At 46.9% G+C, this 26,421-nt stretch overlaps 2 protein-coding genes across 6 annotated transcripts in view; both read right to left on the bottom strand.

Annotated features, from left to right (window-relative positions):
• The window catches only part of KPNA6 (karyopherin subunit alpha 6), a 51,471-nt gene extending 47,595 nt beyond the window's left edge, over positions 1-3,876 (bottom strand). Inside the window, exon 1 of the mRNA XM_069479702.1 lies at positions 3,835-3,876. Coding sequence (XP_069335803.1) covers positions 3,835-3,838 — 4 coding nt within the window. The 5' untranslated portion in view covers positions 3,839-3,876. The remainder of the gene's footprint in view (positions 1-3,834) is intronic.
• A 3,357-nt stretch (positions 3,877-7,233) lies between these two features.
• Positions 7,234-26,272, bottom strand: TMEM39B (transmembrane protein 39B). Of its 5 annotated transcripts, XM_069477600.1 has the most exons (9): positions 26,160-26,272; positions 24,333-24,459; positions 23,589-23,808; positions 22,931-23,014; positions 22,457-22,611; positions 14,258-14,594; positions 13,176-13,363; positions 9,479-9,599; positions 7,234-7,680 (listed from the first exon to the last, which is right to left on the bottom strand). In XM_069477600.1, the coding sequence occupies exons 1-9, from the start codon at positions 26,161-26,163 to the stop codon at positions 7,438-7,440; spliced, it is 1,479 nt and encodes a 492-aa protein (XP_069333701.1). In that variant the 5' UTR covers positions 26,164-26,272; the 3' UTR covers positions 7,234-7,437. The 5 variants fall into 5 exon arrangements, with proteins under 5 accessions (XP_069333701.1, XP_069333704.1, XP_069333705.1 ...); XM_069477603.1 differs by lacking the exons at positions 22,457-22,611; positions 22,931-23,014 and having other exon boundaries at positions 14,258-14,597; XM_069477604.1 differs by lacking the exons at positions 22,457-22,611; positions 22,931-23,014.
• Between the last annotated feature and the right edge of the window lie 149 nt (positions 26,273-26,421).

The following is a 26,421-nucleotide window of genomic DNA, read 5'->3' as shown; positions in this document are numbered from 1 at the left end:
GCTCAAGGTCAGGAGTTCGAGACCAGCCTGAGCGAGACCCCGTCTCTACGAAAAATAGAAAGACATTATATGGACAACTAAAAATCTATATAGAAAAAATTAGCCGGGCATAGTGGCGCATGCCTGTAGTCCCAGCTACTTGGGAGGCTGAGGCAGTAGGATCGCTTAAGCCCAGGAGTCTGAGGTTGCTGTGAGCTAAGCTGACGCCACGGCACTCACTCTAGCCTGGGCAACAAACTGAGACTCTGTCTCAACAAAAAAAAAAAAAAAAAAAAAAAAAAAAAAAAAATATTACTGCTCACTGACAATGCACCTGCTCAACCAAGAGCTCTGATAGAGATCAACAATGAAATTAATGTTGTTTTCAAGTCTGCTAACACAACACCTATTCTGCAGCTCATGGATCAAGGAGTAATTTCAACTTTCATTATTTAAGAAATAGGCCAGGCATGGTGGCTCACGCCTGTAATCCTAGCACTCTGGGAGGCCCAGGCGGGAGGATTGCTCAAGGTCAGGAGTTGAGACCAGCCTAAGTAAGAGCGAGACCCTGTCTCTACTAAAAATAGAAAGAAATGATCTGGACAGCTAAAAATATATATAGAAAAAAATTAGCCGGGCATGGTGGCACATGCCTGTAGTCCCAGCCACTCGGGAGGCTGAGGCAGAAGGCTTGCTTAAGCCCAGGAGTTTGAGGTTGCTGTGAGCTTGACGCCACGGCACTGTAGCCTGGGCAACGGAGCGAGACTCTTGTCTCAAAAAAAAAAAAAAGAAATACACTTCATAAGGCTATAGCTACAGATCTGGGCAAAGTAAATTGCAAACCTTCTGGAAAAGATTCACTTTTCTAGATGCCACTACGAACATTCTTGATTCACGGGAGGAGGTCAAAATATAAACATTAAAAGTAATTTGGAAGTTGATTCCAACACTCATGGATGACTTTGAGGAGTTTAAGACTTCAGTAGAGGATGCAACTACAGATGTGGTAGAAACAGCAAGAGAACTATTATAGAATTAGAAGTGGAGCCTGAGGATGTGACTGAATTACTGCAATCTCATGATCAAACTTCAATAGATGAGGAGCTATTTCTTACAGAAGAGCAAAGAGAGTGCTTTCTTGAGAAAGAATCTACTCCTGGTGAAGATGCTATAAACATTGTTGAAATGACAACAAAGGATTTAGAATGTTACATAAACTTAGTTGATAAGGCAATAGCAGGATTTGAGAGGACTGAATCCAATTTCGAAAAAAGGCCTAGTGTGGATAAAGCGCTATAAAACAGCATTGTGTGCTACAGAGAAATCTTTAGTGACAGGAAGAATCAGTTGATGTGGCAAATTTCATTGTTGTCTTATTTTATGAAATTGCCACAGCCACCCCAACCTTCAGCAACCACCACCCTGATCAGTCAGCAGCCATCAGCATTCAGGAAAGACCTTTACCAGCAAAAAGATTATGACTTGCTGAATAGCAATTTTTAGCAATAAAGTACTTTTCATTAAGGTACGTACATTCTCTTAGACATAATGCTATTTAGTGCACACTTAATAGACTATAACAATAGTATAAACACAACTTTCATATGCAGTGGAAAACTAAAAAATTAATGTGACTCACTTTATTATGATATTCACTTTATTGGAGTGGTCTGGAGCCAAACCTGCATTATCTCTGAGGTATGCCCATACCTAGAAGAGTACCTAGCACACAGCAAGTTCTATATAAGTGCTGGCTATTATTATTATAATATCTTTCACGTTTGTCTTTTTTTTTTTTTTTTGGCTCTCACATTTTGGTAAAACCTGGGTTAAAATACAAACTGGCAAAAAATAAGAATAAAATATAAGCTGGCAAATCTCTTTTAAATAAATAAGTTGTCTCTGGAAGTCCCCCAGGCTTCCTTTCACATCAGTTAGCCAGAACTACATCATATGCCCATGCCTAAATTAATCACTGTCTAGGAAGACAGAATTACAATGATTGGTTTAGAGTTTACATCAAGACCTACACACTGGGGCTTGGGAGGGGTGGCCAAATTCTCAGTTAGTTAATCAGCAGCAAAGGTGACAAGACAACCAATGTCTCTCAGGATTTATGAGGTTGTAGTCCCTGCTAGCGAGGGTCAGATTAAAGCAACATCCAGGGCTGCAAGCATCACTCCTACAGAGCTCCTGATACAGAAAACTACAGCTACTGAGATAGCCTATCAGTCTTATTCAACTGAGGTCTCTGGAAACCAGAGTGCTTAAGGGAAAGAAACTAACATTATTGAAGGTGGAAAAGAATCTGTTCTGATAATTATAGAGCCCTCACTAGGCTCCACACACTGTGTTATCTTATTTAGTTCCCATATACCTTGATAACACCGCCCCTCCCCTCCTTTCTAAGGATGAGAAAAGGAAGGCTCAGAAAAGAAGAAAAACATTTATTTATGGACTGTGCTAGAGGCTGTCCATATGCATTGTTGCATTTGATATTTAAGTGACTTCTCTGGCTAGGAGGTGGCAGGCCCAATTATATATAATACCAGATCTGACTCTAAAGTCATTGCCTTGCAGCTCAAAGCATTAATTTGTTTCCTCAGGATCAGAGATCTTACAGAATTCAATTCCAGAATCTCATTTAGCTCCCCCAGACACAATAGTTGGGGTTAGCAATTTACTCCAGATTGTTTTAGTTTCATTCAGACTACAGACTTCAAAGTGGACCCATATGCAAAAAGCACCTTTACAATACTAAGGTTAAGAGCTTTCTTTCCCTTTCTTCCAGCCCAACCACTAGAGGGCTAGATCATAAAAAACCAGCAGTTATAAACCAGGGCTCTGGAGTAGCCACTGTGTGACCTTGGGTAAGTTAATTTACCTCTCTAAGCCTCAGTTTCCTCATCTGTAAAACAGGAATAATGGTAGTATCTTACCTCATTAGGCTGTACAAGTTAAGTAAAACAAGACATGTAAAGCAATCAAAACAATGCCTGCACATAGAAAGAGCTTAGCAAATTTAAGTTTTTATTGCTGTGAAGGAACTACCACTGCTGCTTCTGTCTCTAAGCCCAAAGACTCGGGCTTAGAGTATTCTCTCTGAGCAGAGGCCTTGCCAGCCAGAGTCCCCTCAGAAAGATCAACAGGTCGCTCCTTTTCTCCTAGCCAGGGCCGGCCTAGAAACCTTCAGTCCCCAACCTATATGTGGCCAAGAGGTCTTGGCCTTTGGTTATCAACCACTACGAAGGTTGTCACTTTGAGCCCAACCGAACCACACTATTTCCGCCCCAGCTGTTTCTTCTCCCGGCCTTCAGCGGCCCAAGCTGCCCTCGGCCTGGCTGCCCCTGGTTACCGGCCTGGAGGTGATTCGCCTGGCGTCCCCTCAACAGAGGACTCTACCCTGCGACCTGGGTAGGACTTCCCTGAGTTCAGGGAAGCCACTGAATCTAGTCAAGACGCGCGTCGGCCAAACACAAGCCAGGAGAAGGCTACCTTAGTGTCGCTCAGGCCTGCCGCTGGGAGCCCGTTCCCCAGCCCACTCTGGGCGTAGGGCGGAGAGTAGGCCCCTTTCTAGCCCCCGTGAACACGTGGGCTCCTGCCAGAGGCCACCACGTGGGGGGCTTTAGGAGTGCCAAGGTGTCCCCGGAACCAGCCCCCAAGGACTGCTCCCCGCGCGGGCCCTCGGCCGGCCCCAAACTGGCCTGAGGGGCACTCCCGGCCTGGCCTCTCCCCTCAGACCTATCTAGAGGGGAATTCAGAACTCTTCCGCAGACCAGAGACAGGCTCTCGCCAGATCCCAAGCCCTGAGACTGCCTGAGCCGCAGTACCCAATTGCCTGGTTTCCTTACTCACCCATCGCGGCTCCGCTCGCTCAGACTTGGCGGCGGCAGCGGCGGTAGCTTCAGCAGCAGCTTCAGCAGACAATATGGCGGATCTGCAGGACGGCAGCCCGAAACGGACAAACTAGTTAACACTCAACCCTGGGACGAAACGCTTTCTTGGCCCCACCGCCTACCTTACACCGAAGGCAGGCACTTAAAGAGACCACAGCCTGTAAAGGTAGGGAATGGAAGTAAAATATAAAAGGAGTGGCTGGAGAAAGACTGGGAGGGATACTTAGAAAGTTCAGTGTGTCTAGGAGTTCTCAGCTGTTTCTGCTATTATTTCTTCTTTTTCGCCGGCAAGTTTGTAGAGCAGTATTTCTTCTTTATAGTGAAGTCTCCTCCCCCAGACACGTATCCCTTCCTTTTGTGGTTAAAACTATGATATAGTATGATAGATCTAAAACAATGGTAGATAAAATAATTATAGACCCTGAGCTGAATATGCATAAGGAATCATCTGGAGGGGGAAGTGACTTGCTCAAGGCTATACAGTGAGGAAAAAGAAGTCAAGACTAAACCCATTTTTTCCTGACTGGGCCTACCACAGGTAGCTCTAGTTAAGATTGCAATCTTATTGGGAGATAAGAATTAGAAAAATAATGAGACTGGGCAGTATAGTTGACAGCGATTTCACAATCATTATTTCATTTATCCTCACAGCAAGCTCCTTGAGGGCAGGGGTTGGTTCTGTATTGCTCACTGCCCTAACTCCAGCACGTAGCACAGCATCTGGCACATGGTAAATGCTCGGTAAATATTAATGATTGTTGAATAAACAAAGGAATGAACGGGACAATGACTTACACAGAGCAAGGGATAGGATCTCCCCTTTTAGACATGAAGAAATTAAGGGCCGGGCGCGGTGGCTCACGCCTGTAATCCTAGCACTCTGGGAGGCCGAGGTGGGTGGATCGCTCAAGGTCAGGAGTTCGAGACCAACCTGAGCAAGAGCAAGACCCCGTCTCTACTAAAAATAGAAAGAAATTATCTGGCCAACTAAAATATATATAGAAAAAATTAGCCGGGCATGCCTGTAGTCCCAGCTACTCGGGAGGCTGAGGCGGTAGGATCGCTTAAGCCCAGGAGTTTGAGGCTGCTGTGAGCTAGGCTGATGCCACGGCACTCACTCTAGCCAGGGCAACAAAGCGACACTCTGTCTCAAAAAAAAAAAAAAAAAAAAGAAAAGAAATTAAGGCTCTTTGTGCTTGTGTGCCTTTTGTTTTTGTTTTGTTTTGTTTGAGACAGGCCGAGGCTGAAGTGCAGTGGCCCGATAATAGCTCACTATAACCTTGAACTCCTGGGATCAAGCGATCCTCCTGCTTCAGTCTCCAAAGTAGCTTGGACTACAGGCATGTGCCACCACACTTGGCTTATTTATTTTTTTGCAGAGATGGGGTCTTGCTGTTGCCCAGGCTGGTCTAGAACTTCTGGCCTCAAGTGATCCTCCTGCCTCAGCCTCCCAAAGTTCTAGGATTACAAGCGTGAGCCACCACGCCCAGCCTTGTGTGGCTTTTGAATCATGGAATTTATGGCTGGTACATATTAGGCCTCCCTTTTTTCATAATGACATGCCAATCTTCCTGTCCCCCACCTCAACACACAGAGCCAAGCTATGTCTTCAAGACATAGGGGGACCTATCTTTTGAAGTAGAATAAGGGACCTGGAATCTAGTCCCCTGGGTCTGTCTTAACAAATTGCCAATTCTGGTTGTGTGCCTGGCCCATTAAAACAAACAACTCAAAGGCAAACTGTAGGACTCAGAGTTAGGAAAGGGAGCACTGTATTTCTCTTCCTACTGCCATTGCTCAAGTTGAGACCTCATCACTCTCCGGGTTTATTTTGCCTGCCTCCTTATTGGTCTCCTGCCTCCAGACTCTCCTACTCCCATCCACTATCTCCTTAAAGTAGGGACCTTACAGTGTTCCTCCTCTGCTTAGCAACTTCCTATTGCCTGCCCTTAGGTAATGTCCAAACATTCCAATATGGTACATAGACTTGTCCTTTTCAGCTTCTTGGGCCACTCCCCACTAGGCAACCCAGGCTCCAACCATTTTTGGGGAACTACTTTTACTCAGATATATTCCTATCTTCTTTGTGTCTTTGCATGTGCTGTTCCCTCTGCCTGGAATGCAATGCCCTCCCTTCCCCCAAACCGTGCTCACTTTCAGGACCCAATTCAACTATCAGCTCTTCGGAGAAGCCTGTCTTTCCAGTGTCATGAACACTCGTTTTCCATAGCACTTCACACTCTAATTAACTCACGTGTCCATCTTTTTCTGTTGTCTATGGGATAGTATCTTCCTCATCTTTGTAACTATCTCAGTGTCTAGCACAGTGCCTGCCTCAACAGAGGCACTGATTTGTTGAGCTGTCTGTCTCCCGTCCACCACTGTGAGCTCACCTACATGCCCTGTGGCCAACATGGGCTCAAGGAACATGGGCTGAATAGATGAGAATGGCTGTGATGGTCTGTGTTTCCTCTTTGCAGCCCCTGAACCCTCCACCTTATGTCCATAGGAGCCAGTGACACTCCAAACAGCTTTATTTCCACTGGAGCAATTAGCCCTGCTCACACACACACCCTTGCTAGCCTAGGGCCATTTGTCTTCCCTGATTCTGCCTCTGCTTATCTTCCCCACCTCACTTTCCTTATCTTCCCTGCTCTAGGAACCACATTCTGTTTACCCTCCCCAAAAGGCACCAGGATGTTCCAAATCTATGTGCTGGCCTTGATGGGATAGTGGTGAGCATAGCCACCTTCCAAATCCATGTGCTATTGCATATGCCTGTTTCTGTCATTGAAATGCCTTTCCCCCTCTTGTCCATCTAGGAAGTGGCTAATACAACTCAGGCTGGCACTATAAGCATGCACCACCACGCCTGGCTAACTTTTCCATTCTTTGTAATAGATGATGTCTTGCTATGTTGCCCAGGCTGGTTTTGAATTCCTGGTCTCAAGCGATCCTCCTGTCTCAGCCTCCCAAAGTGCTGGGATTACAGGCGTGACCAGAAATAAATTTGTGCTCAGTCCTACCAATTCCATGGGCAGGTCACCATAACTCTCTGAGCTCCAGTTCTTCATCTATGGGAGTAACAGCACTTACCACCTAGGGTTGTCACAAAAGTTAGATTACGGCAAGGCCTGAAACACACAGAGACCAGCATCTGGTATATGTGGCGAGCATTCAGTTGGTAGCAGCTGTCACTGCTACCATGGCCTCTGGTGCCTCCTCATCTCCTCTCCAATGGAGAAGGCACAGCCCAGAGGCTTCAGAAGCCGCAAGTGGGGCTTCCTAGCCCAGAATCCCACACCTCTGCAGTGTGCCTCACAGGCAAGAAGGGAAAGAACCACAGGACACAGGTTTGTTGGGAGTATAAAAATAGGACTTTTTTTTCCTCATTATCACATCAATTATCAAAGAAACAGTACGTAACAAAAATACAAAGCTCTGGTGAATTTTTTTGTCTTTTTTTTTTTTTTTTTGCCCCCCACCCACTCCTCCCCAACAGCCTCTTGCCAGGGAGCCCCTGGCCGAAGCCTGGATGCTGTCCCTGAGGTCACCCTAGGGCTCAGGAGAACCGGTGGTCCAGGTCTCTCTGGGGACTGGCCGAGTACGAGTAGGCCTTGCCCAATACCAGCCGGTCCCGAAGCAGTTTGAAGAAGGCATAGTAGTTGCTGAAGAGGATGAGGGCCAGTGAGATGGTTTGGTGCCACTTTTCAGAGGACATCAAGGAGTACAGCTGGTAGACAATGACAGCGCCCTCCAGCAGCAGGAGGATGTTGAGGATCCGCAGGGGTTTGCTAAAAAAGAACTGCCCAGAAAAGGGTAGGCATGGGCTGGAAGGTATGCTCCAGAAAGCTGCCTCTTGGATGGGGGCTCAGGGTAGGCCAGTGAAGGGGACAAGCTCTTGGGACCCCATGCAGACTTGGGTGAAGAGGAAGACTTTGTAGGGTTGGGTGTGGACTCTGCCACCTCATCTGCCTTTGCTTGTGGTGTTCCTCCTGGGAGGACTGCCGCTTCCCACGTAAGTCGTTTAAGATCCTCTTCAACTTCTACCTCCTCCAGGAATCCTTTTTTGAGAGGTCTTACTTACTCTCTCAAACTCTTTTTCTGGTCTAAAACCAACACCTTTTTATATGTCATCCTCCTGGGCATTATTGAGCCTGAACAAATTAGAAACTTAAGACATGGGCATGAAAGTTATTATAGATTCTACAGCTCGAGTTACCTAATACTTCATGTGTAGCATCCCTAGCTAGGCTGGAAGCTATCAGGGGACATGATAACGCCTCACTCTTATCTGGAGTTTCAGGGCAAGGTAGAGTATAGGGACTCAAGAAAAATTTCTGATCAGTTCAAAAGAGTGCTCCAATGTCTAGTGATCTCTATTCTGTAGGGGCCAAGGTACCTAGACCTCAAGAACTGCTTACAGGATAGGAGGAGAAGTGGCAGGAGATGGGGGTGCAGGAAATCAGATGCCAAGCTCAGCTCTGCATCTGGCAGGCTGCAAGACTGGACAAGTCCATCTCTGAGTCTCAGATTTCTCAACTGTGAAATGAAGATATCAACCCAGATCACTGATTTCTCAAACTGTGTTTCTTAGAGCCCCAGGTTTCAAGGGGGTCCCTTAGGGCTAGGCATGGTAGCACACACCTGTGGTCCCAGCTAGTGGGGAGGCTGGGGCAGAAGAATCACTTGGACTCAGGAGTTTGAGACCAACCTACACAATATAGCAAGACTCCCATCTCAAAAAAAAAAAAAAAAATTAAAAATAGGCTGGGTGTGGTGGCTCACCCCTGAAATCCTAGCACTCTGGGAGGCCTAGGCAGGAAGATCACTTGAGCTCAGGAGTTGGAGGTTGCAGTGAGCTATGATGACACCACTGCACTCTAACCTGGGTGACAGAGTGAGACTCTATCTCAAAAAAAAAAAAAAAAAAAAATTAAAAAAATGGGGGTCCCTTAGGAACTACTGCAGAGCTGATCAGGAATTAAAGAGGGTTCCAACTCCTTCAAATAGAGCAGTGCCATGAGGTCCTATATATTGGACTCTGGTCTTTGTGTTAGAAAAAAGGATTTTGATAGTAAAATAAATACAATGGAGACCACTGGCCTAGATGATTTTCAGCAGTCCTTTCCATGTCTGAGTCATGAGTTGTTACCATTAGTTCCCAAGTGTCCCAGTAAGGGAATAAGTTAAACTCTCTAAGCTGATTTCAGTATCCGAAAACAGGGATAGCCCTGGCATTTCTCTCACATACAAGGTTCGGGGGAAGACTGAATAGGAGCGTGTATGGAAAGGGCTTAGCACAGTGTCTGGCACTAAATAAGGAATGAGATAGTTATTATTTTCACTGCCAAGAACCCCTTTTTTTAATTGTGTCATCTCTCCCTCCAATCCAATGTTTTGAAAGATCTGTTACTGCATAAGCTGCAGTTATTAAGTGACAATTTGTATGGTTGTCCTTCTGCTGCATGTGTGCATGTCTTCTTTGGATTTAGAAATACCGAAAATACCCTTTTCTTGCTATGACATCACCTTCCTGCCTTGCTGATCCTCCCACCTTCTAGATCAGGCCCCTCCCCTCCTTCCCAGGGGAAGAGACTCACGTGGAACCGGAAGTGGGAGACGTCGGAGGGGATAGCCACATTGTAGTGGCCCACTGCTTTGTAGACGTTCTTGCTGTGCTTCACCAGCACGCCCTGCGGCCACATGCATTCTTCAGTCCACCTGGAGGCACAGCCCAACAGGGCCCCTTATTCCCAGCTCACCCAGGAACGGGGGTACCAGAGATTGGGCAGAGGGTGATCACCAGGGCTCCACTCCCATTTCTATCACTTAGGCACACTGACTTTCCTTTTCTGGGTCTCAGTTGCCTCTAAAACGGGGTAAGAACCATGAGAAATTCACCTCACTGAGAATCTGAAGGTCTAGGGCTGATACTACTTACTGAGGGATTGTCAAGAAAACCCTTTTTCCTCTCTGGATACACATGCTTCATCTGGTCTGACCTCTAGACTCCAACTGGTCCACCACACAGCTGCCTGAGTGGTCTTTGTAGAATACCAAGCTGAACCTGACCTTCCTTTGCTTAAAACCCTTTAAAGACTTCCCAGTGCCCTTGGGGTCAAGGCCCCAAGGATTTGGCATGGCCTCTGAGGTCCTGTGTGGCTTCCACAATTTCTTGCCACACAGCTCATGCTCAAGCCACTCAGAACAGTTTCTAATTCCTAATACTGCTTCACATCTCTCCGTAAGCCAACTGGATTGCCCTTCCTGATGCCTTACCCTTCTGGTAAGCTTTTCATCATCTTTCAAAACCCAGGCTCCTCCAGAAAGCCTTGCTCAAACTCCCCAGAGTTCAGCATCCTTTCATTGTTCTCTGAATCTCCTGCCACATTCCCTAATGTTTGTCATTTATTTATTGCCCTGTCTGTATCCCCTCACTAGGCTAGGAGGCCTTGAGGGAGGGTGTCTAATTCATCCCTGTGTCCTCAAAGCACACCACAAGACCTGGCACAGAGAGGGCCCGGTGAGCACATGAATGAGATGCCAGGAAGAAAGTGAGCATTCTTCCAATGTTTCAGGAGATCTCCCAGGGACCCCAAAGATCCCAGGCCAGAGGACTGAGAATCACAGCCTAGAAGCAGAGCCCTTCTCAATCCCATGCTCTTGCCTCATTGATTCATTCATTTAAAAAATTGTTACCGTGTTATACACAACGTGGATGAACCTCATAGACAATATGGTGAATGAAAGAAACTGGACACTGGAGTATCTACTGTACAATTTCACTAATATGAAGTTCTAGAATAGGCAAAGCTAACCTATGGTGAAAGAAAGCAAAAAGTTGGCCGGGCGCGGTGGCTCATGCCTGTAATCCTAGCACTCTGGGAGGCCCAGGCGGGAGGATCACTTGAGCTCAGGAGTTTGAGAGCAGCCTGAGCAAGAGCGAGACCCCATCTCTACTAAAAATAGAAAGAAACTATCTGGACAACTAAAAATATATATAGAAAAAAATTAGCTGGGCATGGTGGTGCATGCCTGTAGTCCCAGCTACTTGGGAGGCAGAGGCAGAAGGATTGCTTGAGCCCAGGAGTTTGAGGTTGCTGTGAGCTAGGCAGACGCCACGGCACTCTAGCCCAGGTGACAGAGCAAGACTCTGTCTCAAAAAAAGAAAGCAAAAAGTTGTCTTGGGGAGAAGAGGTCACTGTGAAGGGCCATAGGGAAGTTTTCTTAAGGGTGGAATATCTTGATAGGGGTGGGTTACATGAGTATATAAGCCTTTATCAAAACTCAAAGAATTATATACTTTAAGATTTGTACATTTCACTGCATGTCAATTTTGCCTTAAAAAAAGACTATATACAAGGCCGGGCGAGGTGGCTCACGCCTGTAATCCTAGCACTCTGGGAGGCCGAGGCGGGTGGATCGCTCAAGGTCAGGAGTTCGAGACCAGCCTGAGCAAGAGCGAGACCCCATCTCTACTAAAAATAGAAAGAAATTAGCTGGACAACTAAAAAAAATATATATATATAGAAAAAAAAAATTAGCCAGGCATAGTGGCGCATGCCTGTAGTCCCAGCTACTCAGGAGGCTGAGGCAGGAGGATCGCTTGAGCCCAGGAGTTTGAGGTTGCTGTGAGCTGGGCTGACGCCACGGCACTCACTCTAGCCTGGGCAACAGAGTGAGACTCTGTCTCAAAAAAAAAAAAAAAAAAAAAGACTATATACAAAAAACACAAAAATTTGCAGTGTGTCTATTATAAGCCAGGTACTCTGCCATGAATGAGGAGACAGCTGAGTGCTAGACAGGTCAGGGCCCTGACCTCCAGCTTTTAGTCCTGGAATGGCAGGCAGGTAACCAAGCAAACAGTGAAAAGCAGCAGGTGCGATGATCATGGTATTACGGGGCACTGATGGGAGGGGAAAGGCACCAAATCCATTCTGAGTGGTCAGAAAAGTATTCCCAGAGGAAGAAAATGGTAAAGGATGAATGGGAGTTAACCAGGAAAAGAAGGATGGAAAGACCATTCCAAGCAAAAGACATATCACGTGCAAGCGCCTGGATACAGAAGCACATAATGCACATGAGGACCCAAAAAGGTCTGGTTTGCTGAGAGCAGAGTAAGAGTTGGGCAGGGTGAGAGATAAGCCAGAGAAGGCCAGCAGGACCCAGTCCATCAGCTGAGAAGCCACGGAAGCACCACGGTGAGCCATGGACAGGCTTATCCTCACTTTCAACTGTGTTCTATCTACTCCTCCCTCTCCTCAGAGCCCAAGGCTAAGCCAAGCCTTCTTCTGGCCCATTCGGCAATGCCCAGTCCCATTTCTGGACCTCCTGGACAGAGCCTGAAAGGGACCCTGACTGCACGAAGGGCCAACCCCAGGAAGCGTGGCACCTGTGTGTTCCCTTTGCATCTCTGCTCCCTGGTGGGGCCTCCTCTCTGCCAAGCCTTGTCCTGGGCCCCACACTCAGATGTGCTTCAGAGGTAGTCCTGGCCTTGAGAAGCTTCCAGTCTACCGGGGGAATATAGGCAGGAAAATTAGTAAAACCTGGGGTAAAAACTACTTTGATAAAGGGCTCCTAAGCAGGGTGACTTCTGCCTCTGCTCTGGGTACAGTGCCATCCTGCCACTAGGCCTCTTTCGCCCAACTCATCCTGTTTGTGTACATGGCTACCTCCCCCACCAGACTGTGAACTTGTTAATAATCTCATCTGTCATTTCCTCCCCGTGGCCCTCCTTCCCTGGCCAGCATTCACCATCTGCTAACACAGCACCCTATCCTGTCACCAGAGCACACCTCGGAATGGGTCTCTCCACTGTTCAAAATCCTCTCTGTCTCCCCTTGGCCCGTAGATCAAAATCCAAGCTCCTCTGCCTGACACACAGCACGAGGCCTGGTATGGACTGGGTAGAAGTAAATGTGTGCTGACGGAGTAGGTGACCTAACGATTGCGTGGATGAGTGAGCAGGTGAGAGAGAAGTGAAGCATGAGCAAGTCAGTCTATGAGTGAGTAAATAAGTGAGTCAGTGAATGGGAAGGTCAGTGAGTCCATGAATTTACCACCTGTTCCCCTCCCCTCTCCCGTACATTGCAAGTTACCCAAGGACAGGGAACGTGTCTGTTTGGGGCTCCACTGTACCCTACTCTGGACACACAGCCTAATACACAAGACATGCTCAATAACTATTTGCTGGATGAATGAGTTAATGAGCAAGTTGGTGAGAGACTCCAGACACTGATCAGGAAGGCTGGGGTTGGGCAGGGCAGGGGTTGGGCAGAGCAGGGTAGGGCGACTCACGGGTGCTGCAGCACATTGGAGCACAGCGCTGGGTCCACCTTCTGCCAGCAGCCCAGGTGGGCGGCAGCCTTGTGCAGCAGGTCACAATAGCTGGCAGGCAGCAGGTGCTGCATGAGGATCACTGAGGTGCTAATGGACACCAGCAGGAAGAGTTCGCAGGACCAACGTTTGTCATAGTAATGTGTGTTCTGGGGGTAAAAGATGTGGGTAAGGCCTGGGACACCCATAATGGCCTCACTCCCTCTCCCTTTCCTGACTCCCCCTGGCTCAGACTATAGGAGAGTCCTTGAGGAGACCCCAGGGTAGCCTGAAACCAAGACTCAAACTCCTAACAAAGAAGGCTTAGACCCTGTGCCCACATGTCAGTTTTCTACAAAAAAATTGCTCCTGCTGCCCCCTACTCTAAGCCAGAGCAGAGGCCCTGGGCTCCAACTACCCTGAATTCAGATCTTGGCTCTTCTATTTTTAAAAAAGAGTTAAGTACAAGATCAGTCTCCTCTCCCCTGAAGTTTAAGAAATGCATTTTAGGCCGGGCACGGTGGCTCATGCCTGTAATCCTAGCACTCTGGGAGGCCGAGGCGGGAAGATTTCTTGAGCTCAGGAGTTCCAGACCAGCCTAAGCAAGAACCGAGACCCCATCTCTACTAAAAATAGAAAGAAATTAGCCAAACAACTAAAAATAGAAAAAATTAGCTGGGCATGGTGGCATGTGCCTCTAGTCCCAGCTACCCGGGAGGCTGAAGCAGCAGGAGGATTGCTTGAGCCCAGGAGTTTGAGGTTGCTGTGAGCTAGGCTGATGCCACGGCACTCTACCCAGGGCAAAAGAGCAAGACTCTGTCTCAAAAAAAAAAAAAAAAAAAAAAAAAAAGGGAGACTTACTAAGTGACTGAGGGCCAGGAAAAAAAATAAAAATAAAAATAAAATAGAGACAGTAGTCACTCTAGCTCTCCAGAGAAGAACAGATGAAATAAATCTCATCCCAAACAGCAGAGCCAGTTATGCAAGCAGGAGTGCTCACGAGGGGTGGGCAGCAGGGCAGGGTCGCAGCTAGGCCCTTTCCCTCCCTGGGTTGAGCTACGCACCTTCACGAACCAGACAGGCACGAAGGCCACATAATAGGCACTCAACATGGAGCTGACCAGCACTTCCTTCATGCGCCAGTTGAAGTCCATCTTGAGGAACTCCACCTCGCTGCGGATGAGGCTAGGCGACAGGCAGCAGGCATGGGTGGGCATGGCATCTGGGCCATACAGCTGTCTCGTGTGCTGCTTCCACGTCTCCCGCAGTGTCAACAGGTAGTCCCGGCTCTTCGCCAGGCCACTGACCGCCTCCCGGGGCCCCACAGAACCCATGTGGCTGAACAGGCTCGTCTTGCGGAGATCACAGTTCAGCTGCAGAAACGGAATGTACATCCCAAACCTGCTGGGGGAAATGGTGGTGAGGGAAGGCCTGCCCACAGGCCAGGATCCCAAACCTCAGCCACTGAGGGGAATCTTCTTTCCTCCCTGGGCTACAGCTCTCCTGGCTGCTCAGAGGAGAGAATCTACCCACCCTTCCATCCATCCATCCTCCCATCGGATGGTCATTCAACACATGTATTATTACTGAGTGTGTGCCCAGCACTGGGAACACAGTGGGAAGCAAGAGACAAGTCCCTGCCCAGTCCAGCAATGACAAACAGCCCATATTTGCTGGGCACAGCCTATGTTCCAGGCACTGTACTAAATGCTTTTCCTGCATCCTCTTCTTTTTTCTCATAACACTATGCATTAGGTATTGTTATTTTCCCCTTTTCAGCTGAGGAAGTGGTGCCTCAAAGAGGTGAAGTAAATTCCCAAAGATCACACAATTGTAAGGAAGTAAGAGAGCCAGGCTTCAACGCCAGAACTGTCTGGTACCAAAGATCAAGACAGATATTCAACAAATCATTAAGAGTAATTAATTATAAAGTATATACAGTGCCACAAAAGAGAAGTAGAAGTTGTTACTGGTACAAGTATGAGGCAGCTCTTTAGTTTATAGAAGAGGGCAGTTGAAAAAGAATTATTTATTGTGTGCCAGGCACTAAAATGGGCCTTTTTTTTTTTTGAGACAGAGTCTCACTCTGTTGCCCTGAAAAGAGTGCTGTGGCGTCAGCCTAGCTCACAGGAACCTCAAACTCCTGACCTCAAGCAATCCTCCCGCCTCGGCCTCCCAGAGTGCTAGGATTACAGGCGTGAGCCACTGTGCCTGGCCTAAAATGGGTTCTTGAACAGAATAAATCCCTTCCCCTGAGCAACACCCATAGGGAAGGGCTGGAACAAATTAGTCAAAGGTATTTGTTTTTGTTTTTATTTTTAGAAACAGGGTCTTGCTCTTGTCACCCAGGTTGGAGTGTAGTGGCCTGATCATAGCTTACTGTAACCTCGAACTCCTGGGCTCAAGCAATTTTCCTGCCTCAGCCTTCCAAATAGCTGGGACTACAGGTGTGCGCCATCATGCCCAGCTAATTTTTTTATTTTTTGTAGAGACAGGGTCTGCCTATGTTGCCCAGGCTGGTCTCAAACTCCTGGGCTCCTGTGATCCTCCTGTTTTGGCCTTCCAAAGTGCTGGGATTATAGGCGTGAGCCACTGCACCTGGCCTCAAGGGGTTTTTTGAGTGTGTGACTAGTACTATGTGAGATGAAAACCGGATGGACCCATACCCTGGAATAATTATAAAAACTGGGTAAGTGCCAAGCAAAGTCCATGGCACATCATCATTTTTTTTTTTCCCAGACAGAGTCTCCCTATGTTGCCAAGGCTGGTCTTGGACTCCTGGCCTCAAGTGATCCTCCCACCTTAGCCTCCACAGGCATGAGCCACCATGCTTGGAGTAGGTACTTTTATAAGTATTCCTTTTTTTTGGTTACCTTGAGGCCTCTCAATTTCTCTAGGTCCCCAGAATTACAAAGCCCCAGAAGGGTTCCTAGGCTGCCCCCAGGAGTTAGGGCCAATGACAATGCTACATTTCCTATCGACAATAATATTTTCTTTTCCTTTTTTCTGGGGTCTCAACAAGGGATATGAGTGTTCCAGAGCAAGTAACTTAGCCTCTTTGGATGGGGATGCTACCATCCTTCTTGGGGTAAGGTTAATAAATAAGATAACTTAGAGAATTATGGTCAAGAGCATAACCCATGGGGTCAAATAGGCCCAGATTAAAATCCCAGCTCTGCCACTTACTAGCTCTGTGATTTACTAGCTCAAGAGAGTTGCCCAGAGTTCGAGGCTGCAGTGAGCTATGGTTGTGCCCGCTGTACTCTAGCCTGGGCGATAGAGCAAGACCCTGCTTCTAGAAAAAAACTGAAAAAAGAATCTCCTTGGCTTTGCCTCTAAGAAAGACTGCAAGGCCAGGCATGGTGACTCATGCCTGTAATTCTAGCACTTTGGGAGGTTGAGGTGGGAGGATTGTTTGAGGTCAGGAGTTTGAGAGCAAAGCAGCCTGAGCAACATAGTGAGACCCAATCTCTACAAAAAATACAAAAATTATCTGGGCCTGGTGGCATGTGCCTTTAGTCCCAGCTACTTGGGAGGCTAAGTCAGGAGGATCGCCTGAGCCCAGGCATTTGAGGTTGCAGTGAGCTATGATGATGCCACTGCACTCTACCCCGGGCAATAGAGACCCAGAGACCCTGTCTTAAAAAAAATAAGGACTGCAGATAGGTCCTATGATCAATTAAATTATTTGGTGACAGTAAGTGACTGCTCTGACAGGTCAGAAGTTAGAAGCGGCTTCATATTCAAGATAACAAGATTCCCTCCCACTCCTCTACGCAATGCATGACTATATAAAAATAGAAAATAAATCCATATCAGCAAAAAAATAGGAGTGGAGGTCATCAGTACACAAATGATTTTGACAAATTTAGAAAGCAGATGGAGACATGTTGACAGATGAGGAAGAAGCTATCATCTAGAACAATGCTTTCCAATAGAAATATAACGAGAGTCACATACGTAATTTAAAATTTTCTAGCAGCCACATGAAAAAACAGAGGAAATTGTTATATTCTATTTTACTTAACCCAACATATACAAAATATTATCATTTTAACATATAATTTTGCTTGTTTGTTTACTTAGACGGGTTTCACTCTGTCACGCAGGAAGGAGTGCAGTGTTGCAATCATAGCTCACTGCAGCCTCGAACTTCCTGGTCTCAAGGCAATCTTCCCACTTTAGTCTCCCAAGTAGCTGGGATTACAGGCATAAGCCACCATGCCTGGCAATGAAAATTTATTAATGAGATGTTTCACTTTTTTCTTTTATTTTTACTAAGTTTTCAGAATCTGGTGTGTATTTTACAATTAGAGCACATCTCAGTTCAGACTAGCCTATTTCAAGTGCCCAATAACCACAGGTGGCTAGTGGCTGCTAAACTGGAAGGCACAGGTCTAGAATATGCCATGTGAGGACTGCACTGGGGGTGCGAACTTCTCTGCCGAGAGTGACCCAAGAGAGACTCTGGCTTGAAATGGGCACCTTTAATAGAGGGTAGAAGTGAGAAACAGGGTGAGTAAATGGGATTAAACAAAGATCCATATTTATTTATCAGAGTCAGTCCCTTTATTCCCCTACTCACCTCATACGCCCCACCCTGAAGGATTCTTCTCTAAAGATATTAAATAAATTGTCTGAGAATTGAGGTCTCTAACAAGAGCATCTTAGAGTAAAACCCCTCTCCCCTTTATGGCCTATGGAGACCCACAGCCTGACAAGTAGCACCTCACTCACTCATCCTAAAGCAAAGCCTGCCAGTCAGTGTGTTCTGCTCATGTACTTAAACTCCCAGTCAAACCTCCCACTCACTTAAACAATGGCAGAGGGAGAGAAAATGCACTCCTTCTACTCAGTCCTTCCTTCTTAAATATAAATAGACAACCAAAGAAACCAACTATACTTGGAAAACTAGCAGCATGACACAGAAAAATTGACCCCAGTGGAAAGACAAAATTGAGGGAAAATAAGAGATTTTTAAAACAAGAACAAGATGCTATAAGGAACAATCAGAAAACAAGAAAAAGGCCTTAGAGATGAAAAAACGATGGCTGAAAACAATCTAGAAGATAAAGTTGAGGAAATCTCTCTAAAGCCAAAGGGGAGTGAGAGAGATAGAGACAGAGAGAAACAGAGAGAGTGAGGGAGGACAAGGAGGGGAGGGAGGGAGGGAAGGAGGGAGGGAAAGAGAGGGAGAAATGGAAAATACAAGAGAAAATAAAAGAGAAACAGATGACCATCTGTGAGGTCTACCATTGATGAACAGAAGTCCCAGAGAGAATAGAAAAAATGGAGAGGAAGATATTATCAAAGAAATAATAGAAGAAAATTTCCTTGAGCTAAATAAGTGCCCAAATCTCCAGGTTAAAAAAGTCCTAGAGTACTGATAGGATGAATGATAAAAGCTCCACACCAGGCACATTCTTGTAAAATTTCAGGTAATTAAAAGATAAATAGAATACTCCTTAATGTTTTTAGAAAGGAAAAAACAAGTCATCTACAAAGGAATTGGAATCAAACTGGCTTTACACTTCTTACCAGCAACACTGGATGGTAGAGAAAATGGAACAACATCTTCAAAATTCTGAACTTGGAAATCTATATTCAGCCAAACCACCAATCAAGTATGAGAGCAGAATAAAGACATTTTTAGACATGCAAGGACTCAGAATGCATACACCTCCCAAATATTCATTGTTAAGGAAATTACCTCATAATGTACTCCAGCAAAATAAGGGAGAAAACCAAGAAAGAAGACATGGGATCCAGGAAACAGTGGACACAACCCAGGAGAGTGAGGAAGGGAAGTACCAGGTTGAGAGCTGTACAGCAGGCCTAAAAAGCAACCACTCCAGACTGGAACAGGAGGATGGAGGGCTCCAGGAAGGATGTCTCTGGGGGGTAAAATGGACTCCAGGCATCAGGTAGCATGGCTGAGAGGCTGGATAAACTTGAGGATATGTTGAAGGCTCATGATTCTTTCGTTAACAAGAAAGACAATTAGAAACTCCAAGAAAAATAAAAAGCTGCATAAGAAAGTTTACAATCTAAATATGAAGCAAACTAAAATGGGACATGATTTTAAGCAATTGATAGAATGTTGAGTAAGGAAAAACTATTTGACCTTGACACTAGAAACATTCTTCTATCAGAGGCCCAAGATTGTGACTCAGTAACTATAGAGAAGGAATATCATCTATGCACACGGCTGGGCCCTGCAGTGAATGACATCTTCATATCCATAATTATATCAAAGCTACTTACTGGTTTTTAATTTTTAGAATTAGCCTTAGAGAAAGAATGGAAGACTTAAATATGGTTATATAGGAGAATGTGAATGTCAAGCTTCACAACATAAAAGTGCAGCTTCCAGGAAGTGAAAGGAGGAAGAGGGAAGTAAAGGTGGATGGGTAAGGTACCTAACATTCTTGTCTTACATGAAAGGGATTCAAGATACTATTGTTGATGGAATAAAAAGTATAGGCATACTTATAATACTGACAAAGATAATCAATAAAAAATTAAAAATAATAACAGCTATCAAATACTGGGAACAGCAGGGATGGGAGAATGAGCTAAATTTTCATCTGTCATTGCAAGGAATATGCGTGCGCATGCCTGTGTGTGTGTGTGTGTGTGTGTGTGTGTGTGGTATGCTTGTATATGCATAGAACATTTATTTCCAGGATATACAAGAAACCAGAAACACTGGTGATACCTCTTGGAAGGAAAACTGGATGGCTGGGAGGCAGCAGTCAAAGGGAGACTTTTTCACTCTATACTCTTATACCATCTGAATTTTAATCATGTAAACCTATTATCCAATTATAAAATCAATAAATACATTTTTAAAAAGAATAAACAAAAGCTTAAGGATACTAGAATTATGGGGATAACTCAAAAAACACAAAACCAGAAAGTGAAGGAGAGTGCTTCTGAAGAGTGGGACTAAAACTTTGGAGGGTGGGGTTAGAGATTAATGCTTTCTACTATAAGCTTTTTAGCACTATTGGATTTAATTTACAATATAGTTATGTCAATAAAATTTTTATTTTTTTTATAAAATTTTTAAATTAAATAAAAAATAAAGCAAAATATGGTGATATCTATATCCAAGAAGAACAGACTCACCAGTTAATAACCATAAAGTGTCAAATTAAGCCACTACTGAGTTTTAAACAGTATAACCCTTTTGAAGGACAATTTGTTAATATCTATGAAAAATGTAAACGGATACATCTTTTGGTGCAATAATTTGCTTCTGGGAATCTGATGTATAGAAATATTGGTCACATGTATAAAAACGTGTGCAAAAGAATGTTTCCTGGCTGGGCGCAGTGGCTCACGCCTGTAATCCTAGCACTTGGGAGGCCGAGGTGGGTGGATCGTTTGAGCTCAGGAGTTCGAGACTAGCCTGAGCAAGAGCGAGACCCCATCTCTACTAAAAACTACTAAAAATAGAAAGAAGTTAGATAGACAACTAAAAATATATAGAAAAAATTAGCCAGGCATGGTGGTGCATGCCTGTAGTCCCAGCTACTCGGGAGGCTGAGGCAGTAGGATTGCTTGAGCCCAGGAGTTTGAGGTTGCTGTGAGCTAGGCTGACACCATGGCACTCTAGCCCAGGCAACAAAGTGAGACTCTGTCTCAAAAAAAAAAAAAAAAAAAATGTTTCCTGCCTCATTGTTACAAATAAGGAGAAGCTAGGAACAAGTTAAAAGTTCACCAATAGAAGACAAATAAATTGTGAAAATTCTACACCATGGAATATTATGAGGCCATTTAAAAAAAAAAAGGCACACTCATATGTATTGCCATGGAAGAATATCCAAGTTATATGATTACATGAAAAATACAGTAAATTGTATAACATCATGCCCAGTATAATCCCATTTTTGTTCTTTAAAAAATCATGTGTGTACTTATACAGAAAAAAATTTGGAAAAATATGCTGCAAATAATGTATTCTTCTGGGAGAATGAGACTATGTGGGACTTTCATTTTCTATGTTAAAAGTATCTATATCAGATGATAAACTATCCGTGTTTTCCAAAAATCTTCTTAAAAAGCTTCTATAAAGTTCAATGTTTTTATAAAACACATGTATCACTCTTGTAATTAGAAACTAAAGGACAGGTGAGATGGCTCATGCCTGTAATCCTAGCACTCTGGGAGGCCAAGTTGGGAGGATCACTTGAGCTCAGGAGTTCAAGACCAGTCTGAGCAAGAGCGAAACCCTGTCTCTACTAAAAATAAAAAAATCAGTTGGGCACAGTGGTGGGTGCCTTTAGTCCCAGCTACTTGGGAGGCTGAGACAGGAGGATCGCTTGAGCCCAGGAGTTTGTGGTTGCAGTGAACTATTATGACGCCACTGTACTCTATGTGGGGTGACAGAGTGAGATTCTGTTTCAGAAAAAAACCAAAACACTAAATATAATTGAAGCAAATGTAATGAGGCTCCCATGCCAGTGCCTTTTTGGTCATGCAGCATAGAAAGGGAGAAATGTCCAGGTCTGAAGCTTCCCAGGGACCAGAGGTGGCCCAACCTGAGGAAGTCCAGGAACCAGAAAGCCCAGGGTTGGGTAATGACTGTTAATGCCCAGGCAGCCAAGAGCCTGACACAGGAGCAGCCAGATTGGGCATCTCACCAAAGTCCTCCCTGATTCTAGGCCAGAAAGGGATACTCCGGGGCTCTTCTCAGATACTATCTCTCCATCCTCAACAATCTGGGTTCTGGTAAGATGGAGGGAGTGAGCAAAACAGACATACACACGTGCATGTGCAGACACACACATACAGACATACATGCTTCATGCACAGACACCACAGAGACATGCAAACATGCAGATGCTTGCCTGCACACAGACCCTGGGAGGTACTGAAGGATTACACAAACACTGAGATACAAAAAGAGAGACATAGAGAAAGAGAAAGAACCAGAGAGAGAGGAAAGGAAGAGGGAGGGAGACAAAGCCCGTGCATTCCCCCTCGGGAACATTCCTGTGGGATATACACACAGATCTGAGTCCCCTTCTGACCTCCCCCTCAGTGGGAGCTTGGGTAAATTATGCCGCCTCAGTTTCTTCTGAAAAAGAAGGCTCATTATCCTGATCTCAGGGGGATGTTGTGAGACAACGTGAGAGGATACTGTTGCTGCCTACCTCCAGTCTTCTAGATATGGAGGCCTGGTGACCCAGCCACACTCAGGGCAGAGGTCAGGACCCAGGTGCTAGGCAATGAGGGGTGAAGTGAAGGGTACTCACGGATAGCAGAGGAACAGGAGGTTCAGGAAGGAGTAGGTCCTGAAGAGGTGGATGAGGGATCGGCACAGACTCCAGCCTGTTGCCGTGAGAACGGTGAAGCGGGTGAGGAACAGCATGATGGAGCGAAAGAGGGAGACCTTCCCCCTCTGAGAAGCCTGGGTCAGGGCGAGATAGGACGGAATGGGGCCTTGGATGGAGGCCACAGGGCCTGTGCCCAAATCCCACCCAGCATGGCCTGTGATCCCGCCCAGGGAAAGGCACAGCAGGTTGGGCAGAACCTGGCAAGGTGAATCCTTCTTTCTGATGCCCAGTAAACTACAAGAGCCGAAGGGATGTGATTAATGTTCTTCAACCAAGTCCAAAGGGAGCCCCAAGGAAATACCTCAGGATTGAAGGGCTGGGCATATGTCATTGACACCCCCAGGGGAAAAGGGGAGTCCCAAAGTCCCTGGCCAGCCTCTAGGACCCAATCACCTCCTTCACGATGGACCCAATGAAGCGGCGGCCCAGAACAATGGTGGTCACCATCAGCAAGTTGAAGTCGATCAGGTGGAAGTTCTGTCAAGGGGCAGAGGCCTGGGGGTCATGTGGGCCCCTTGCCCATACACAGGCTTTTCTCATACCCACCTCCCGCTGCCCAGTCCTTTCCACAGAGACTGTCCCCATTCTCTGACCTTCATCTGCCTCCAGCTGAGTCAGGCCAGGAAATTACCTAGAGGAGTAGACCAGGACCCAGAGAAGGGAAGTGGGACAGTCCCTGGGGATAAGAGAGTGGTGTGTAAGCCCTCCTGCTCTGATCACCCATGCCCCTGTCTCTGCACCTATTCTTCTGAACAGAGCTCTTTCTACCCCCTGAAACACTCATGTATGCCGGTGGTTCATCTCCCCTACAGGACTTAAGACTCAGCTCCTTTAGGCAAAATCTGTGTCAGATTCATCTCTGCAAACCTTCGATGCCCAGTGTGGTACTAAACACACTAGGAGCATTCAGAAATCATCAGTTTCCTGTTTCTTCTACACCTTCCATGCTCAGCACGCACAGGGCCAAGTGCACAGTGGTGTTTGGTAGGGCTATGCTAAACTGAAACCAAACATCTCACACACACATATACACATACACAAGGGCACCTACCAGGGAGGTGTGGGAGGGTGGGTGGGAAGGTGGATACCACCACACTGTCTTGTAGATGTTGATGTAGTGGACGAAGAGGGCTATTAGCTGGCAAAAGAAGAGCTGCAACTCAAACAGAATGCTGGCCTGGACTGGCAGCTCAGGGATCTTGCAATGCTGTAGAGGCACGACCGTCTGGGTGGCCAGAGGGGGGCTGGACAGCCCTGTCCCAGAACTGCTCCTGGGGATGGGGGAAACAACATCAGGAGCTGACCTGAGAACCCTACAAAGAAGGGCTTCTGAGGCGCAGGACTGTGGGATAAGATCAGAAAAGCAGCTCATGGCAAGGACGGAGTCCCCCTAATCTTGCTTGTCAGACACAGGAGGCAACTAAGTCTTTTCCTATCCCTAACCTTATTCATGTCTTCCAACACCCCCCAGGAGGGAAAGAATTATTACGTTCATTTTACACATGAGGAAAATGAGGCCTAGAAAGAGGCGGCAACTTGCCCACGGCATCAGCAAAGCCAGAACAGAACTGTAATTGGAATCCAGGCCTTTGGGCTTATGTTACCATGCCCCCTGCATCTGTCCCAGTGACCACCTTTAGCTGAGCTCCCTCTGGGTCTTTTTGGCTGCTCATTTCCCTCTAAGCCCCCATCTGGCATCCAAGATATCACATCCTAGAACCCAGTCAGGCAGAGCCTTGTCCACACTGCTCCTGGGAGCCCACAGTGAGGGGTGAGAGACAGAGAGGTGGTTTACCTGGTGCGGGAACGGACACTGGTCACTGATGCACTGGAAGTGTGGCCCCCACCAGAGCCCCCTGAGGATCCTGGCTCACAGAGTGGATTTCGGCAGTAAGATGTCCTGTTGGGACCTCTTCGTCCTCCTGTGGGGCTCAACGTAAAGTATATCCTCAAGCCAGGGGCATATATCAAGGATAACAGCGATGATACTGGCTACCAGTCACTTGGTATCCCATTGCATCATCTAATCCGCACTGAGCCCCCGCCTACCTCTTCAACCTCATCTCCTACCACTCTCTGCCTCACTCCCCCTCACGCCATGCTCTAGACATCTGGGCCTTTGTCTCAGCAAGCCAGCTTCTGCTACCTCTTGCACTTGCTGTATCCTCTGTCTGGAGAGCCCTTCTCTGACTGCCATTTGTGAAGTAGCTGCTCCCATCACTCTCTATCTTATTGCTATTTTTTTTCCCACAACAATTCACTCTCTGAAATTATCTCATTCATTTGTTAACATGCTTACTGTCTGTCCCACTAGAATGGAAGGTCAGTGAAGTTACTAATCTTATGTCTTTTTCACTGCTGTATCCCCTATCCCTCCTACAGCAAATATATATATGTATATAAACATACATATATATATTTGCTATTTTTTTAAAGCAAAGTATATTTTAATGAGTGACTCAGCCCAGCAAGGTAGGTTTTTCACAAATTAGGAAACTGAGCTTATACTGTGTCACAGACAGTACTGGGGCTAGGTCCTGTGCTCTCAGTTCTGGTACACACTGGGGCCCATTCAGATATAAGTTTCCGGAGACTTATAATTTTGGGCACCTTTGAGACAGCTTTTTCTTCCAGGACCCCACGATCCAGCTCAGTGGGCAGGACCTAAGGCCTGAGCACAGAATCAGCGATATGGCTTGGAGAATGCTGTGGTTCTGGACCCAAAGCATGGACCCACAATCTGTTTCCCTAGGCTTAGCAGTCTAGCCCAAGCTCCCGTGTACCACCTTGCCCAAAGGTCCTGTACGAGACTCCTAAGCACCTAATCAAAGTAATAACCTGTTCATACCGCCTCACAGCAACACAGCAGCCTCCACTCACACACACACCAAGCCCTAGCACCTCAGGTCGGAAGCTTTTCCCACACGTTTCCAAAAAGTACCTGTCCAGTAAGGGGCTCTGCCTCACCAAGCCCACAGACCAGAAGCTCTCTTCATATACTATTATACTTGGCTCAGAAAACCCCACACAAACACTCTCCAGAAGCTCTGCCCACGCCCACTCTCCTCTCTTTAGCAGCTATGCACCCACATAAAGCCCCTCCGCCCAGAAGCCCCGCCCACACGCAACTGTCAGCCCAGAAACCCCGCCCACAAGCCAATGAACGCCCTCCCGGCCCTGAAGCCCCACTTCAGAATAGGCTCCCTTAGTCTGAAGAGTCTTCCCGCCCCACCGCCTCCAGTATAAGCCCCTCCAGCCCAGAAAGTTCGCCCCCGCACAAGCTCCTCCAGCCCAGAAGCCCCGCCCTTAGCACGAAGGCAACGCCCACCAGTACGTTCCGCCCCCATTTCTAGCCCCGACTAGCGGGTCCTCACCAAAGCCCAAGCCCCTACAGGCCTTCGTTTGAGAAGTCCCGCCTACCACCCCAATGTCCCGCCCCCACAACAGAGGCCCCACCCCGCAAAACGACAGGAGGGGGCGGGGTCCCGTCTGCGCCCGCATCCCCTCCCCCTCCGCCTCCCCTCGCTGGGGTCCTGTCCGCGTGCGGCAGCAATTAGCCGCTTGGCCCTCCTAACCCCCGCGCCCGCTCGCTCTCAGGCCAAGCCTGACCCGCTCTGCTCACCCATCTCCTCCCCCGGCGCTCTCCGCTTCGCCGCCGCAGCTCCTGCGGGCAATATGTCGGAGGCGACGGCGGCCGGGAGAGGACTAACCGCCGCAGCCCAGTCCGCGGGTATCAGCCGCGCGCTCCCGCCTCGCCGCTAAATTTGCATACAAGGCGGGCTGGAAGCTGGGAGCGCGCTTCTTAAAGGGGCCACCCTGAAAAAGGCTGTGCCTGCGCGCTCTTTGTCTCGCGGTCCCCCACGCCCTTCCTGCAGCTGTCCCAG

Source organism: Eulemur rufifrons, chromosome 8 (genome assembly GCF_041146395.1).
Source record: "Eulemur rufifrons isolate Redbay chromosome 8, OSU_ERuf_1, whole genome shotgun sequence".
Taxonomy (NCBI): Eukaryota; Metazoa; Chordata; class Mammalia; order Primates; family Lemuridae; genus Eulemur; species Eulemur rufifrons.
Note: the sequence above shows the minus strand (reverse complement) of the source record. Positions and strands in the feature narration are given on the sequence as shown.